Source organism: Geotrypetes seraphini, chromosome 19, assembly GCF_902459505.1.
Source record: "Geotrypetes seraphini chromosome 19, aGeoSer1.1, whole genome shotgun sequence".
Lineage (NCBI taxonomy): Eukaryota > Metazoa > Chordata > Amphibia > Gymnophiona > Dermophiidae > Geotrypetes > Geotrypetes seraphini.
In genome coordinates this window covers 4053084-4071465 of record NC_047102.1, presented here as the reverse complement: position 1 = coordinate 4071465, position 18382 = coordinate 4053084, and the positions used below count along the sequence as shown (strand labels likewise).

The following is an 18382-nucleotide window of genomic DNA, read 5'->3' as shown; positions in this document are numbered from 1 at the left end:
TTGGACAAATTCCTGAAGGACATGTCCATCAAAAATGATTAGTAGGTAGACTTGAGAGAAACTCTGCTCTTTCCTGGAAATTAAATAGGGGAAGTAGATCTACTTTTTGAGGTGTGCCAAGTACTTGCGACCTGGACCGGTCACTGTTGGTTACTGATGGACCTTGGTCTGACTCCGCATAGATTATATTATGTTCTTATGTCCTTTTGTTCAGATGATTATCTTTGAGATGTTTGCTTTCCAAGGGGCTGATGTAATAAACCAGAAGAAAGTCTGTCTTACCCTTTGCACATGGAAAATCCATGAAAACATGCTGTCCCTTAGTGCACTGGTTTACTAGTTTTAATTTTTGATGTGAACTCAAGTATCTACACTAAAGCCACTGCATTAAGGACACCATGGTGCTCCATTACTTTGGACGCAATAAAAGCGTGGTGTTTTTAGGTCTAGCATAGTTGCCAAATCTTTAGTACAACTCTGAAGCAAGATTTTGACACAGGTGTTAAGGGTCACTAGCCAGGGTTCGAATTTCTGTGCCTGTCCCTCAGCCCAGGTCCCCAGGCCATGTACCAGGCACCTGCATCTCACTTGGAGCCGAGATGGCACTTCTAGAAACAGTATTAGCTCCTGTTGTGACCCCCCCCCTCTGATTGGTTGATGCTTGGGTTTACCCCAGAGGTCAGTCCATAAGCAATTTAAGCTCAATTCCAACTTCTTTTCTTATGTGATATATTGTTGATTGCTAACTTTCTCTGTGCTTTATGTATAAAATTAATCTAAAAAAAAGGGCAGGAGAAGAATTTCTAAAAAGTTACACTGTCATTAAAGAAGAAATAGTGTTATTTAGAGTATCCAGACCTCTGCCAGGTCTTGGTTGTCCCCTCGCTCTATCTGCCCAGTTGTACGAAAAAAAAAACCAAATAGAGGAAAAGGAAGTTCTCAGGGACTAAATATCTGTTGGAAGAGGTATGTTTTTAAATTGGTTTTAAAGTGTGCAAATGAAGACTCTTGTCTAATGTACATAAGATCAGCCTTACTGGGTCAGACCAATGGTCCATCAAGCTCAGTAGCCTGTTCTCACGGTGGCTAATCCAGGTCCCTAGTACCTGAGCAAAACCCAAGGAGTAGCAACATTCCATACAGAATCCCAAAGAGTAGCAACATTCCACGCTACCAATCCAGGGCAAGCAGCGACCTCCCCAATGTCCCTCTCAATAACAGACTGGGCTTTTCCTCCAGTGCATTCTACTGTGGCAGCTCCTCTACCGGCCATGTGTTCAAAAACCTGAAAGGATCCATCTATAAATATTCATAAAACCAACCAACTCTTAGTCACTGAACTTTTGCCCCAAGTGGGATTCAGATTTCATAATTTCATCCAGCTGTGTCATCCAACCAGGAGTTTTCTCGAGGCTTCTTTGACAAGAGGTCACCAACTGTGCAAGATTGCTAATGCATATTCTTATCCAAGGCTGGTGTAGCCACAATGGGGCCCAGTACAGGAACTGATGCCAGGCATTCCAAAATTCAGCTTCAGTTAGGGTTACCAGATTTTACTATTGTAAAATTCAGACCCATAGCCCCGCCCCCAGGCTCACCCAGTTGTACCCAGCCCTGCCCTCCTTCACCCTACCCCCTCAACCTGTTCTCATGCTCGGAGCTGCTTCAGGAGGGCATCTAAGTGTGTGCAGGTGTGAAGCAATGACATCACATGCATGAGCGCATGTGCGTGACATCACCGCATTACATACTGTCACAGGGCGGACCCTGTTCCTAGCGAGGAAGCCTTGCCGGAAGAAGGAAATGAAGTTAAAACCCTTGAAAGTATTCCTAAATCTACTAAGGAGAGTCCCAAAGCAGCCCCTAGGAATACTTACAAGCCAAGCCTTCCAGTAATGAAACCTCTTAAAGCCCTGCCTAAAACAGGCAGATCTGGTTTAGCTTTACCTAAGCCAGTTGTGGGAAAAGAGATGGAAAGACTACAACTCCCAGCAGCCATAGGACCAGGGAAAGGAAAGAGCAGGAATGGAATACTGGCCACACCCAAACAAGCTCAAACTGGTTTAGGCCAGGTGAGAAGTTCTCTGAGGGCAGGCTACCCTAACACACCTGCAGCTCCCTGCAATGAAAGAAAAGGGTTTAGCTTTCACACACAGACAGTTCCAGGGCTAGCCTTGGAGTCCCACCTGCTCCAGACACGCAGAGAACCAGAAAGCAACAGCCCACCTCTTGGCAGAGGTTTGTGATGAAGAGGTAGAGGTTTGTGATGAAGGTTGAGTCTGGGTTTGTGCAGGATAGTGAAATGGCAGATAATGACATTACCTATGATATGGAAATAGAATGTTCCGATTTGCCCAACTCTGAAGGGATGGACATTGGCTGAGAGCCATTGCCAATAAGGGAGCTGGAGGGAAAAGTAAAGTCTGCCCAAGTTTATTGAAAATGTTGCAGTTTTGTTTTGAACTTTAAATACAAGCCACTGGCAGCCATTTTGTTGGGATCTGGGGAGGGGATCTTTCCAAGCAGATCCATTGAGGGGAAATTATTGGAGAAGATCCCACTCTTGGGGCATTAAGCCTAAACCCAAGGGAGTTTTGCCTGGCAGAAGAAGAACTTTCATTTTGTTGAAATAAGGCTTTTATGTTTTGGCTTAAACTGCAATTGTTTGGTTTGTGAATGCTGGACTTAAGCACGAGGTGATACAAACCTGAGAATTTATTTGACACTTGTTTAGAAACATAGAAATTGACGGCAGAAAAGGGCTATAGCCCATCGAGTCTGCCCATACCAATGACCCACTCCCTGATTCTTACTCTCTTAGAGATCCCACATGAATATCCCATTTTCTCTTGAAATCTAACACGCTGCTGGCCTCAATCACCCTCTGAGGCAGCTCGTTCCAATGATCTACCACCCTTTCAGTGAAGAAGTACTTCCTCGCATCACCCTGAAATTTCCCTCCCCTGATTTTCAGCGAGTGTCCTCTGGTTACCGAGGGCCCTGTAAGACTGAAGATATCATCTATCACCTCTATACGCCCAGTAATATACTTAAAGGTCTCAATCATGTCCCCTCTCTCTCTTCGCTCCTCCAGTGAGTACATCTGCAGTTTTTTTAACCTTTCTTCATACGTGAGTTCCCTGAGCCCCGAAACCATCCTTGTAGCCATTCGCTGAACCGACTCAATTCTCAACACATCTTTTCGGTAGTGTGGTCTCCAGAATTGAACACAATACTCGAGATGAGATTGCTGGTGAAACAATAAACCGTACCCAAGAAAATTGCACCCAATGTTTTGAACTCTTATTTTTGAGCCTTACCAAGCTACCAAAACAATCCTACAAACTGCTTGGCTGAGGTTTGTGTACACTGGTTAAGTCACTTGCCGAGCACAGCTTGACCACGCCCGGTCACACTACGCACATGCCCTCCCGACACGGTCCCATGGTGGAAGCTTTTAAAAACCCAGACGACGTTCCAGGATTTGAAAAGTCGTCCGGACATGAGAACGTCCAGTAAATCCGGATGTCTGGTAACCCTAGTTTAGTGATATCGTTCGTGTTTGCCAAGGAGGTCTTTAGTGATGCTAGGCCCAGCCATCTGCTCCACTTTCACGCCTCAAATCTAGCCTTTTTTTTTTTTTTTAAATGACTAAGTGAAAGAAGACAGCTGATTTCTGCGGAAGGTAAAAATGTAAAAGGGATCTGAAATCATTCCAGGCACAGAGAGTCGCTGTGCTAAATATTATACCTAGATCTTATGAAATTGATTGGAAGAGTGAAGTTTAAAATGGTTAATGGAATTATATCTTGCATTTGTTATTGGAGGACCATTTCTCGGTAATTGTAAACTAAATGCTTCATAAGTTTCTTAATGACATAGTAAATTTTCACAGCCTTTTTGCAGTTTTTTGACTGAAAGTCATTAGCTCAAATGACTAAAAATAGGATAAGGGGAAAAATGGTGCTTTTCTTACAAATAATCTGAGTAGGGAATGAATCCTTTACCCATCAGTGTTCAGCGATACCATTGTGACCTCACTTATCCCTTTCCGAACTACATTCTGACGTTTTACCTGGAACAATGGTTAGGGTGGATTGGGGTCATGGTGACTGAAAGCCAGTCCAGACTGCAGTCATTTTCAGAAGATAAATGTGCACATGGTATATTAGCCACCTATTTGATTTTTTTCCAGGAAACCAGAGGCTTAAATATTTTTCTCTCTGTCTGACCAATATGGTAAGGAGAGGTAATAAGACACATTGACGTAGCCAATCCTGCTATCTTGGATAAACCCAGAGAGGCCCCTTCCAAAACTCCCCCAACCACACTTTGCATCTCTCTCCCTCTCGTCTGCCCCTACATCTCTCTCCCTCACTTCTGCCCCTACATCTGGCATATGCCCCCCTCCCCTTTCACAGCCCGGCAACTTCCCCTCTCTCTGAACAACCTCCCCTCTCTGATTTATCTGAGAACTACCAGCGGTAGCAGTGATTCAAATCCACTGTCTGGGCTGGTCCTTCTGTCACTTCCTGCTTCCTAACCTGGCTAAAAATTATTTTATGGGCCAGATACTGGCTCATATAGCTGTTGGATGAGAATGTGCTTGTGCTATGAGACTCCAAGAAGGTAAGCCAGGGAAAGGAAGTGTTTGTCTGCAGGGGACAAAGGTACGTATTGGTATGATAAACCATGTACCTTTCTACTATTCAATGAATTGTAAACCATTTGGGAGAATCTCTTCATGAAAAGGCGATTAATACATGTAAATATAATCTTGATAATAATGTGTGGACCATGTCAAAGAGCCACATTCCTTGATCTCGCAAGCCAGGAGAAGAGGAGATCCGCCTTGTGTGTGCCACAGGAAACATTTACCCACAGTTGAGCAGGAAGGAGTTTGTATCTTTGTTTGAAGTAGGTGGTCTTTTGAGCATGCTGACCCCAGAGGGAGAGTGACTGCTGGTGATAGAGAAGAGAAAGAAATGAAATGGGGGACTGGGGAAGACAGAGAAGGAGAGTAAGAGAGAGAGGGAATTCTGGGTTCATGTTTGGGCTAGGGCTGAGGAAGGGTTGGGTTCCTTGATCATATCAACCCCAGCCTGCTAGCCCAGAATTTGAGGGAAAAACCTAGAGAGTGACAGCAAAAGCCATTCCTATGGTTTGTCAAGCCATAAAATCATCCAAAATAGGAAAAAAGATCTCTGAGATTCAATAGGACAAAGTAGAGATGGTTCAGATATATCAATTGGATCCTTTATTAATAATAGTCTGGAAACATACAGCTGACTCAACCCGGCCAGTGTTTTGTCTGTCTTGTTTAGATTGTAAGCTCTCTCAAGCAGGGACTATCTTCTTTGTGATTTTGTACAGCGCTGGGTACAGTGTTATAGAAATAATTCATAGTAGTAGTGTGGAGAGTTTCAGTCTTTGGGAAGCAGAGCTGAGATTGTGATGTCATAATGCCTCATTCCACCAATAAGAGCCAACCTCGTCAGTGATGTCACAATGGCTTGATTGTCCTGTACTCCCCTCTGCCCTCCAACCCAGGCAGCAGATGAACCCTTCCCCTTAACTGTATCCGTGATATCCTGTTTGTCTTGTCTGTTTAGATTGTTAACTGTCTTCTTCATGACTGTGTACATCTAGTAACATTATAGAAATAATTAATTAGTAGTAGTAGGTTTAATGATGTGACTCAGTGGGGCCCAGAGAATAGGCTGAATCATGAAGTAGGTGCATTGGGTCTCTTATACAAGGAGTTACTTTGAAAAGCTTCACAATATAGCAGAAACCTAGCGAGCGCATTGCTCTGTAAAAATACTCTACACCCACCGCTCAGAAGGTTCAGTGAAGCTGAATTTCATTTGGCCGTGTTCAAAAGCATTGTTAACTCATAAAACAGTTTAAGGGGCAAATGGTATTACTTTTCTTTGAAGTAACAAGACGGGAAAACTCCTGTCCTGTGAACATTGTAGTTTACGTTGAATGTGTGGAACTAAATGCCAGCAAATATGAGAATACTTTTTTTTTTCTTGAACTAAGTACATTTCTTTGATTAGTTTTTTGCATGCAGTGTGCTCTTCTTCAGGTGAAGAAAAGTTATTTTGGAAATTGTGATGTTATACAAATAAGCGTCTGTGTTAGCTTTTTTTTTTTTTTTTTATCAGTAGTTTAAGGGATTTCCAAGGATTAAGCCTTCATTTGTTAACTGTCTACTTTACCTACAGCAATGTTATCTGGCCGCCGCATGCCCTGGTGGCTTAGCATCATGTCGGAACGTTGTCAGAAAATCAGTACGTGGTCAATCGTCGCCTTGTCAAAGTGACAAGCCCACGTCCTGCCAGGGATGGTGTTTTCAGATTGAGGAAATGCAGGGTGTACTGGGGCTGACTCCCAGAGACGAGAATAAGCAAACCGATGTTTAACTGGAACAAACACTGTAACCTGTATTCATTGAACTTTGGTGTTTTTAAGTGAATTCCATTCCTTTCTTGTTAATTTGTACTCGCAGATGTTCAGAGAGCAATTCATGCAGCGCCCCATTTAAATGAGAAGATGGTCCAGCTGTTCAGGAATAAAAGTGAATTCACGTTCCTGGCCACGATACAACAGAGGCCATCGATGTCTGGAGTGGTGCTGTCCATCCGAGAGTTGGAGCACAGGTAAGAAGAAATACTTTACTCTTCAAAGTGGTAACTCTTGGCGCGAAGTATTCAGTGAGACTCTGGGTAGGAGTGGTTTCTACATTGAAGTCTCTCTCTCAGCAGAATTAGCCCAATAATGCCACTGAAAATCCAGTCGGACCACCTCGGTTCCTTAACATAAGGATTCCCATACTTGACAGACCAAAGGTCAATCGAGCCCAGTATCCTGTGGCCAACCCAGGTCCAAAGTACCTGGCAGAAACCCAAAGAGTAGCAACATTCCAGAGCTCCTATTGTGATGTCATAATGCCTCATTCCACCAATAAGAGCCAACCTCATCAGTGATGTCACAATGGCTTGATTGTCCTGTACTTGGCTCATATAAGAACCTAAGAATTGCTATACTGGGACAGGCTGAAGGTCCATCAAGCCCAGTATCCTGTTTTCTAGGATGGTCAACCCAAGTCCCAAGTAGCGGAACAGAGTCTGTGTTGCTTATCCTAGGAATAAGCAGTGGATGAGATGGAAGATTATCCACACTTTAGCTCAATTCACCACCTTCTCTGGCAACAAATTCCAGAATTTAATCACACACTATGTGAAGAAATATTTTCTCAGATTTGTTTTAAATCTGCTACTTAGTGCCTTCTTTGTATGTCCTCTAGTCCTAGTATTTTTTGGAGAGAGTGAACAAGCGATTCACATCAACCCTTTATACTCCACTCTCTATCGTATCACCCCTGTTTTCCAGTTAGTGGAAACATTCAGTCCAGATAAAGTTAACCTCATCAGAAAGATGGTCTTAACTTTATTCAGGTAGTTCCCAGATGCTGGTCTGAATATCATTAGTACCAAAGTAAGTGCTAGTGCCCACATGATGCCTTGATATTTAGTCCCAGCTCAGCAATGATATCTGGGTCAATGTTCAACAGAAGTCAACTTTTTTTTTTTTTTTTTAAACATTGGCCACTGTGGATGTTTTAGAACCAGTTAGTTTCATGGGTTTTTAAAAATTGTATTAAGTCAAGTTCATGCCTTTTTTTGTTCTGTAGATTCTCAAGGCAAGTTACATTAAGATACAGGTGGAGCGGCATAATAAAACTGTCTAAGTCCATTTCGGGCCCAAAGTTGGAAACGTCCAAAGTTCATTCTCGAAAAATACGTCCAAAATTATGTATTTTTTTTTTTTGAGAATCGTCTACTTTGTACCTCAAAGCCATTTGATAGTCCAGACCGCTAAGTCATCTATCTTTATATCCCATTCTGGTTGCACTCTTGGCTTCAGGTTTCGAATCCATAAACTCGGAGTCATTATTTTGGGGCCACTGAAATATAAACTATTGAAACCCCTCCCCCCAAGATGCCAACGTGTGATAGACTTTCTTAATGATGGTACATTTCCAAAGTTTTGGCAAGTTCATGCTTTTGCAGCTTTCACGTCAGTGGTGCTGCATGTCGATCTCTGCAGCTAAGGGACATTTTTTCTTGAAGCTTGCCACAGGGATAAGGACATAAAACTAGCTTTACTGGGTCAGACCAATGGTCCATCAAGCACAGTAGCCCGTTCTAACGGTGACCAATCCAGTTCCCTAGTACCTGGCCAAAACCCAAAGAGTAGCAACATTCCATGCAGAATCCCCAAAGAGTCGCAAGATTCCAAAATCCCCAGAGTAGCAACATCCTATGCTACCGATCCAGGGCAATCGGTGGCTTCCCCCATGTCTTAAGAGCAGACTATGGACTTTTCCTCCAGGAAATTGTCCAAACCTTTCTTAAAAACCAGCTACACTATCCGCTCTTACCAAAACCTCTGGCAGCGCTGCGTTTGGAGCCTGCATTTGCTAATTTTGGTCCCAGCCAGGACCCATCTGCTTATATCGGCAGTATTTACCATTGTAGTTGGTGAAATCCCTGGCATCTTATGATGGGGGGGAGGAGAATAATGGGAATGGTATGTTCTGCAGTGAGACACATGATGCTTCTGCCACTTCCTCTAGCTGTTTATTTGATCATTTGCACATCTCCATTGCATCATTGATTTTAAGGGGCCCAGGAGAGAGAGGCATCTGGCAAAGGCTTTCTTGCTCTGATCTTTTGCATGTTGCATGAGGTGGTGTCAACCATTAGTTACCAAGTTTAAGTTTCAAGTTTATTAGGTGACTTGATTAATCGCTTAATCAGGATTTCTAAGCGATGTACACTTTAAAATTCACATTTGTTTAGGGGACAAAACAAAACGTACAAATACTTAAATATTAAATTAACATTACTAAACAATGGGTAAGGAGGGAAGAAATACAATTCTTAAAGTAAAGAAAAGACATTAAGGGAAAATACAAAGGGGTAATAATTAACCAAAGTATAGCAAAGTTAAATAAGACAATAAAATAGTAAAATTAGGTTGCGAAGGCATCTTTGAAAAAGAAGGTTTTTAACTCATTTTTAAATTTCCCAAACTCCTTCTCCTCCCGTAAAAAAATAGGGAGGGCGTTCCAAGTCTGCGGTGCAGTACAAGAAAAGATAAATTGTCGTCTCGTATTAATAATTTTTAGTGATGGAATAGATAATAAATTTTGTTCACTAGATCGTAAAATTCTCTTTGCAGTATATGGGATTAGAAACCTAAATAAAAATGCAGAGGTCTTGTTATATAGGGTTTTAAAAATAATTATACATAGTTTATAAGTAATTCTGTGAATGACCGGTAGCCAATGAGCATTTTTGAGAAGTGGTGTTACATGATTAAATTTTTTAGACTTGGTTATTAATTTAATTGATGCATTTTGTATAATTTGTAATCGTTTTATTTCGTGTAACGCAATTCCTTTAAATAAAGAATTGCAGTAGTCGATTTTAGACATCACCAAAGAGTGAATCAGTATAATAAGTGCTTTGGGACAAAGAAATTTAGAGATGGAGCGAATTTTACGTAACCTATAAAAGGTAGTTTTCACAATGTTACTGATGTGATCATGATAAGTAAGTTAGCTCTTGTCTCGAATCTTAACACGAGAGAGAAAGCAACATCGGGATTTGGACTGCTAACTTTAATTTTAGGTCGCTTTCTGATTGACCGTATTACTTGCCACTTGCCTTGTGTTTGTTCTATCAAGGCCTCGGAGCTTGATCTAACTCCACTGATGTGGCCCTCGTTCATCTTCATTGATAATGCAATCTGACTTATTTGGAGCACCAGCGTTCTGTAACAAAATACAAAAAAAAGTCTTTCGGCAGTGTGTGATTAAGTATATATTCTTTTAAATAACACACTACCAAAACCCTTATCCATGCTCTCGCTTCACGATTAGACTACTGCAACCTACTTCTCTCAGGCCTTCCACGCACCCATCTCTCACCTCTTCAATCCGTTCAAAATTCTGCTGCACGACTCGTATTCCATGAGAGCCGCTAGTCTTACATTACCCCTCTCCTAAAGTCATTTCATTGGCTCCCCATCCATTTTCGAATACAGTTCAAACTCCTCTTGCTGACTTACAAGTGCATTCACTCTGAAGCCCCCCCCAATATCTCTCTTCACTTATCTCCCCCCTATGCTCTTCCCCATGATCTCTGTTCATTGGGCAAGCCCCTCTTATCTGTATCCTTCTCTTCCACTGCCTATTCCACTCTGTCCCTTCTTTCTTATAGTACCGTATGCCTCTAACAGACTGCCTGAATCGATGCGTCATGATCCATCCCTGGCAGTATTCAAATCCAAGCTAAAAGCCCACTTTTTTGAAGCTGCTTTCTTCACTCCCACTCATTGCTATCAGATAACTAGACCCACTGTATCATTTCCTTTACCATAGTCTCCCCAACCTTGATGTCCTGTCTGTCAAAATTAGATTTTAAGCTCTTCTGAGCAGGGACTGTCTTGTATGTTAAATGTACAGCGCTGCTTAAGCCTCTCTGCGCTATAGAAATGATAAATAGTAGTAATTCAATTTAGATAATACTTACACAATTTATTTAATGATATACACTTTTTATTAACCAATGCACTGCACTCCAACATAGTAGACATGCAATTGACGCCTTACCTTTCTCTTTGACCTGGGCTGTCCATCCCAGCCTTGCTTCTCCACGCTCCAAGTACTGTTTTTTTTTCAGATGAATGCAGACCTTGCCCTGTTGGACTGTGCTACCCCCAGCTTCACACCACACAGGCATATTCTGTCTCGGAAACATCCATTCTCCAGCAACTTATGAAGAAGGCCAAATCTGTGCGTTGTATACTTTGAACTTTGCCTATTGATTCTTCTCTGCCTCTAATCCTAATTTAAAAGAGAAAAAAAAAAAGTCATGCATTACATATGAATCATTGTAGAATCAATTTATATTTAAAATCCAGATACTTCATGACTCAGCAGCTGTCTAGTAAATGCAGAGAATAATCAAATAGGCATTCTTCACTGCTGTTGATATGTAAAATCAATGTCTGCATAGAGGAAACACACCATCAAAGGAATCATTAGCTAGCTATTCACAGTCACAGAGCACCTTGACAGTAAAAGTGATATGAATGGAAAATATACTTTCTCACCTTCTGGTCAAGTGCCTCTCTGATCATGTGACGGTCTGACCCATCGCAACATTTGTCCCCCAGGTACTCTCTGGTCTTTCTCGTGGTTCACCGAGACTGATAAAACACAACAGTTAACAAACATCATTCACACATTCTTAAAACTCCTGACCAGATCTCTCCAGGCCCTCCATGAACTCCATGGTCTTTCAGTCCTCTCCCAACACTTCATTGGCTCTCGGGGTCTTCCGGCAGCTTCCAGTCTCGCAGGTCCCTCCGTTGGTTGCTCGCCAGACTTTTAGCCAATGCTCGCCCGAGTATCGCACTGCTTCTCTTGGCTCCTCCGGTAGCTTCCCAGTGCCAGTGGTCTCTCTGCTGGTGGCTGCTAGCCCCACCTGTCCTTCTGCCGGTCACTTGCCAGACCCCCCTCAACCTTGGACCTTGACTCCACTCCTCTGGCTTTTTTTGTGGGGCCACCACTAGTCCCTATACTCCCTGGCCTCTTGGGTCCCCACTGGTCCTGGAACCTTTGCTGGTTCCACCTAAGGTCATAAAACCTGAGCCACTCCCTGGACTCCAGGCTCTACTGGGCCCTCCAGCTACTCCTTCCAGGCTCTCCCAGTCACTCCGGCATCTTTTCCTGGACACACACACTGAGGACTCTCCCAATCTCCCAGCCAGTCTCTCTCTGGAGGGCCTACGTAGGCGTTTTAGGCCACCTAAATGCCACTTCAAGCATTAGCCATGTCCATAATAGTGTTTGGGCCTGAAGCAGTGGTTGCCAACCCTGTCCTGGAGTACCACCAGCCATTCAGGTTTTCAGGATAGCCACAATGAATATGCATGGGGCAGATTTCCATGCCTGTCGCCTTCATTATATGCAAATCTCTCATACATATTCATTAGGGTTATCCCAAAAACCTGACTGGCTGTTGGTCCTCCAGCACAGGGTTGGAAACCACTGGCCTAAAGCACCTACGTAGGCACAATTCTGGTATGGATTATTTAGGCGCCTTTTTTTTTTTTTTGCTGTTTTACACAACATTTATTACTTAAGTCAGGCACCGGTAGGGTGCCATTTCTAGCATTTCCCCCCTGGTGTGTTGTGTGTGTGCATGTGCGTATGGGGTGAGGGGGCAGCATCCTTTTATCCAAATGTTTTCTCTGCATATAGATCAACTGCTTCCTTCTCCGCCTTCTGATATCTTGGCGATACCATCTCCACCTGTTCCTGTGGCCTAACTTCTTTCAGTCTAGCTTTGTATCGTCTCTCCTGCAGATAATCAATAACCTTCTTTTTCCTTTTTCTCTACGTGGAATGGGACCTCTCGGGCTCTGAAATCAATGAGCTTTTTCTCTGCTGCTGTTCTCCTCTGGATAGAAAACCTCCTTTTCCATTTCAAGACAATAAACTCAAGGGAAATTCTGACTCTTTCTGTGCTTCAGGGTGACCAGTGACTTATTTTTCTTATTCTTGAAAATAAAATGTAGATGGCGAAGAGAAAAGGGCTCTTATACTTCTAAAACCCAAGTAAAAACTACAGAGGCAGCTGAGGACTCTATGTAACTCTTACGGGGTTTGAACACAGCCATTGCAGTAACCTCCAAAAGGGAAAAGGGGTTGTAAACCGCCTTTGTGTTGCTTTGGCATGTCAATGCTGGCATTCAAAGTGGTGGGCACTGGAGGATTAAGTGACTTGCTTGGGGTCACAAGGAGCAGCACTGGGATTTGATCTCGCAACCTCCAGCTCTACCTTCAGTCTGTCCCAGTATGGTGACTCTCTTATGTTCTTATATGAGCCAAGTATAGGATAATCAAGCCATTGTGACATCACTGAGGTTGGCTCTTAAGCATTGGTGGAATGAAGCTTTATGACATCACAATCTCAGCTCTAGAATGTTGTTACTCTTTGGGTTTCTGCCAAGTACAGGTGATTTGGATTGGCCACTGTTGGAAACGGGATGCTGAGCTTGATGAAAGGGAACGGGGACTTGTTTACTACCTCTTTTTTGTTGCTTTAGCATTTTAAAGCTGACATTCAAAGTGGTGGGCACTGGAGGATTAAGTGACTTGCCCAGGGTCACAAGGAACAACACCTAACTTCACCCAACTTTCTGTGCCTTTGTCCTCTCCCATGTTGGACTACTGCAATGCGTTGTTCAACAGTCTCGCAGTAAAAAATCTACACCGTCTCCAATGTGTCAAACGCAGAAATGAATCTTCTGAAGAACCTTCAGGCACACGACTCTGTGTCCCAGGCTCTTTCATTAGCCCACTGGCTACTCATAACCAAACGCTGCATCTTCAAGGGCTTGATGCTAGCTTACAAATCCCTATATAGCATGGTGCCAGGCTCCATGTCGACCAAACACTCCATACATACAAATAGTCCACTCAGGTCTCAGAAGTAAACACGCCTCCAAACCCCGTGCTCTACAACTTCAGATTGCCAGACACCGATCCAACTCCCATTTCCTACCGAACCAACTACCCCTACATATCAGGTCCCTTGAAGGGCTCCTGATGCCTCTTCACATAATCCCTAATCTACTCCTGTATGTTTAAAAGGAGAAATGTAGATTGTAATCTGATCATCTGTACTTGACACTCGCATTGGATGTAAACATGATATACTGTCACTGTATATTACGTATGCGTAACCTGTACACTGTCTTGAATCCATATTATGCAAGTTCAACCTGTAATCTGTTTTGAGCTCATTGGAGAGAAAGGGATAGAGAATGAATGAAATACTAAATATGTTTCATGGCTGCAAATCGTTCTTTTTTTGGTTTGACTGAACGTGTAATTCTTTCCACTACCTTGGGTGAATTTATTCACAAAGGCAGTATGTAAATTCTAATAACTGCAAACCTAGGTGATCATTTTATAAGCTGGCATGTCGCCTTGGGTCAAACATTGTGGAGGGCTTAGCACCCGTTCAGGAATGGCACTGGTCGCCATACATGAAGAAGGACACGGTACTACTCGAAAGGCTCCAAAGAAGAGTGACTAAGATGGTTGAGGGGCTGGAGGAGCTGCCGTACAGCGAGAGATTAGAGAAACTGGGCCTCTTCTCCCTCGAACAGAGGAGATTGAGAGGGGACATGATTGAAACATTCAAGGTCATGAAGGGAATAGACTTAGTAGATAGAGACAGGTTATTAACCCTCTCCAAGGTAGAGAGAATGAGAGGGCACTCTCTAAAGTTAAAAGGGGATCGATTCTGTACAAACGTAAGGAAATTCTTCTACCAGAGAGTGGTAGAAAACTGGAACGCTCTTCCGGAGGCTGCCATAGGGGAAAACACCCTCCAGGGATTCAAGATAAGTTAGACAAGTTCCTGCTGAACCAGAACATAAGCAGGTAGGGCTAGTCTCAGTTAGGGGCTGGTCTTTGACCAAGGGCCGCCGCATGAGCGGACTGCTGGGCACGATGGACCACTGGTCTGACCCAACAGCGGCAGCCTATATGCGGGGAAATACGGTAATGACAGAATGCTCAGGGGTAAGACTGTGGAATTCCCTTGTTGAACAAATACGGAAATGTAGATACTTAAAGCACAATTGTTTTGTAAATGTGTTTCTTTTAAGTAGTGATTTTCCCTGTTTGCTGATTTTCTGAAAGAACTGAACTGATTTTGTGTTCATTTGTAAAATTTTATGTATAATATTTTTGTAAACTGTTTGTTTAAAACGGCATAGAAATTTTTTTTAACTAACTAAATCCTCAACAGAGCTTCCCCGTTTCACTTCCATCAAAGCTTCATCAGGAGCAAAAAAATATTTTCCTTTGCTCTGCGCAAACTTGGGGATCCCTGCCAGCCTGTGGTTTCTAAGCTTGTAGTTTGGTGGGGTACTTAGAGGAAACATCTTTCTCAATCTTCCCATTGACCCACTCAAAATTGCTTTTGGACTATGCCATTGCTACATATTCTCTCAGTGTGGAGCGGTAATAGCTCCTGTTTCCTCCCTCAAAATAACCCCCCCCACACACATATTTAAAGTCTATCAGTCTTTAAACCTAATTATGTCACTGTCCTGCTCCCTGTTGAAAAATCTGATTTTGCTGCCTTGCTTCCTCTTTATCCTAGATAACCAAAGCCACCTCCTTTTAAAGCCGTCACACATTTTCCCCTTCATCTGCCTTTAAAACAGTTTATGCAAATGCATGTTAATCCCTCATGTATTTTTAAATTTATGAGGTTTTTCCCCCCCCCCCTGCCTCTGGTTGCCTCGTACTCATCTCTATAGGCTCGAAACGACATTAGAAAACTTAATTGTAGCTGAGATAATTCACTAGCTGTCTGAAGAGCTTGGCTTTGATGGGGGAAATTGCGAAACAAAGCCTTTTTCGTGCCAGCCTCAGATCATGCCTATGACTTTCTAATTAGCTGTACATATGCTATTATTCCTTGCTAGCAACTGTTGTGTGTGTGTGTGTGTGGGGGGGGTCTTTTACACATTCACCATTTTACTAATTTTAGTGTGAGAAACTGTAGGACAACAGGAGCAGACTGAGCACAGTGATTTGTAGAGAGTCGTTCCAGTCATCTTGTGACAGAGAAAGATAGCGCAATGACGCCAGGAGTCTGCTGCCCCTCCATAGCTCTCCTTATACACCTCCCCAAGAACTCTGCTCCTCGGATCAGCTGCTCTTAGCGTTACCCTTCTCCTCCACTGCCAATTCCAGACTTTGTTCCTTTTCATCTAGCTACCCCCTATGCCTGGAATAAATTACCCAGGAAGTGTTATGTGTCACCTGCAGTCATGACAGGCAGTTACCATACCAGCTATCAAAAAGATGGGTCTGGCCATTAGTGGTAGTCTCGTGGTACTACAGCTAGGGTCAAGCTGCCAAATAGCAGAGCGCTGTCTGTTTGACTGATTTTCAGACAATATTTCATCTCCATTTTAAAAGTTATTGCATATAAAATGTGACTACAGTGCATAAGAATAGGTTACTGTACATAAATCAGCTTTACATGCATTCATTCAGAGGTTTTATGCAAATAAAACTGATTTAATGAACACTTTTTATATGCATAACATTTTTCCAGACTAAAAACAAAAGGGTTAATCCACGTCTAATCATTTGAGTAACTCTGCCATGTGTACGCAGTACTTTACTCTCATGTGCTCATGCACATGTGTTCATAGGCGTTGGAACAGGGGAGGCCACAAGGGCTGGAGCCTAACCCCAAATTGGCAGTCCATTATGGCTCTAGTCCTCCACCCACCTCCTTTCAGCTGCTGTAATTTTTAAATCATTGGGTAGCCACCGCACAGCGTCGCTGCAGAACGAAGACTTCCAGGGCCGGCCTGCTCATTGACACTGCACGACGGCTGCTGGAAGATTTTAACATTGCAGTGGCAAAATTCTGTGGGGATAAAGTTTTGATTTTCCCCCGACGTTGCTAGATCTACACAACTTAGGAGCACAATCTTTTTTTTTGAAGTTTCCCTGCAAATGTCTCCTACAAATTCAAGAGAGAGATGACGTTTTCTGGGACTCGTTGCAATTGGAATCATTTCTTAAAGGTAAAAGTTAAGCTGTCTTGTTTGGGTTCTTTTTCAGATAAAGGGGGAAAACCTAAAATGGCACCCTATAAAGTGTTTTTTTGGGGGGGTACTTTGTTTTGTTCTCCCTTCCATATAGATTGCTTAGTTTTCCTAATGGTATGTAGGGTTTTTTCCGCTGTATTGAGGGCTAGATGGATTTGCCTAAAGTTGTGTGGTTTTTTGGATTTTTTTTGTTAACTGTATTCTTTTACTTTCTGTATTTGATCCATATCCTTTACTATGTGATGTAACATTGTAAAAAATATTGCAATAAAAATTTACAGTGAGTGGGGGAGTCGGGAGCTAGAGAGTGAGGTCGTGCCACAGAATCCTGCTGGGGCTAGGGCAGAGCCTTTGCCCCCTCCCCCCCCCCCCAACAAAAAAGCATTCCGCTGCTTATGCATGTGCTTGAAAGTCCCTATTTATTTAACAATTTATATACGGCATAAAACTATGGTGTACACATTGCTTACATACATATTATCCTGGTCGCCCTCCAGTCGCTGAACATATGACACAAACGTAAGTGTCCCATCCCCCCCTCATGTCATCTAATCTTATGGTTGGCTCCTTGCATTGTTGCCAAGTCGTATCCTCAAAGCAAAAGATGAAAACGCGGAACTGATCTTGTGCAATTTATTTGAAAAGGGTGCAAAGGAGTACAATAACGATCGATAGCAGAAAACACAGTATGAATGTGGCCTAGATCCAACATGGGCCGTGTTTCAGTCGTGACAATGACCATCTGCTGGGGTCCGGTATTGCTATGAGCCAGAGGCGTAAAAGTTCAAAAAACACAATAAAAACTGTGTACACAAAGAGCATAGTCTATAAATCGACAGTTTTTTTTTTGTGTGTGTGCTATTGTTTGTACAGCTTTGCACCATTGTCAAATAAATTACACAAGGACATCAGATCCACGTTTGTCTTTTGCTTTGCGGTGGTTGCTGTGGAACTTTTTTGGGCGGACTTTTTTTTTTTGTTTTCCTGCCAAGTCATATTGCAAACCAGTAGCGTCCAACTCAACTGATTATTCATGCTTTACTCACAGCTACTTTGAACTGGAGAGCAGCAGCTTGAGGGATGAGATTAGATATCGGTACAGATCCAATGGCAAGTCGAGAACGGAGGTGTTCCCGTACCGGATGGCAGACGGACAATGGCACAAAATTGCCCTGTCGGTTAGCGCATCTCACCTACTGCTTCACGTGGACTGCAACAGGTTAGTGACATGGTTTGGATGGGCGTAGTTCTGATTACGCCGTTTGGAAACAGATTGTCTGTTGCATGTGGTAGATCTGATCATTAAAACACATTTTATGCCGCAATTATGAAGATGTTGAGAAAATCCACTGCTGTCTGCTGAAAACCTGAGGGCACTGGAGGCTGTTCTGTGAATTCATGTCGGTCAATGTCATTGTTTGGCTGCCGTTTATGCCTGTGGGGTCCTTTGAAACTGGAGGACTGAAAGTAGGTGGTTCTGGAACTTACAATTCTATTTAGTTTAATGAGGGGCCATTTTTCTTCTTGGTTGCTAAACAGAAACTTCTAAGCAACGCGGTTCTCTAAGGCCTACAAGCTTGAGCTGTTTGTTCTCGGTGGGTTATTGTGGCTGTCACCTGTCTTGTCAGCCTTTCCTGACGGGACTGAG

General features: G+C 42.9%; 1 protein-coding gene across 5 annotated transcripts in view; it reads left to right on the top strand.

Annotated features, from left to right (window-relative positions):
• NELL1 (neural EGFL like 1) overlaps nt 1–18382 on the top strand; it is a 291095-nt gene that overhangs the window by 39839 nt on the left and 232874 nt on the right. For all 5 annotated transcript variants that reach the window (XM_033928928.1, XM_033928927.1, XM_033928925.1 and 2 more), the window contains exons 3-4: nt 6515–6665; nt 17783–17953. In XM_033928928.1, the coding sequence (XP_033784819.1) occupies nt 6515–6665; nt 17783–17953 (322 nt within the window). The remainder of the gene's footprint in view (nt 1–6514; nt 6666–17782; nt 17954–18382) is intronic.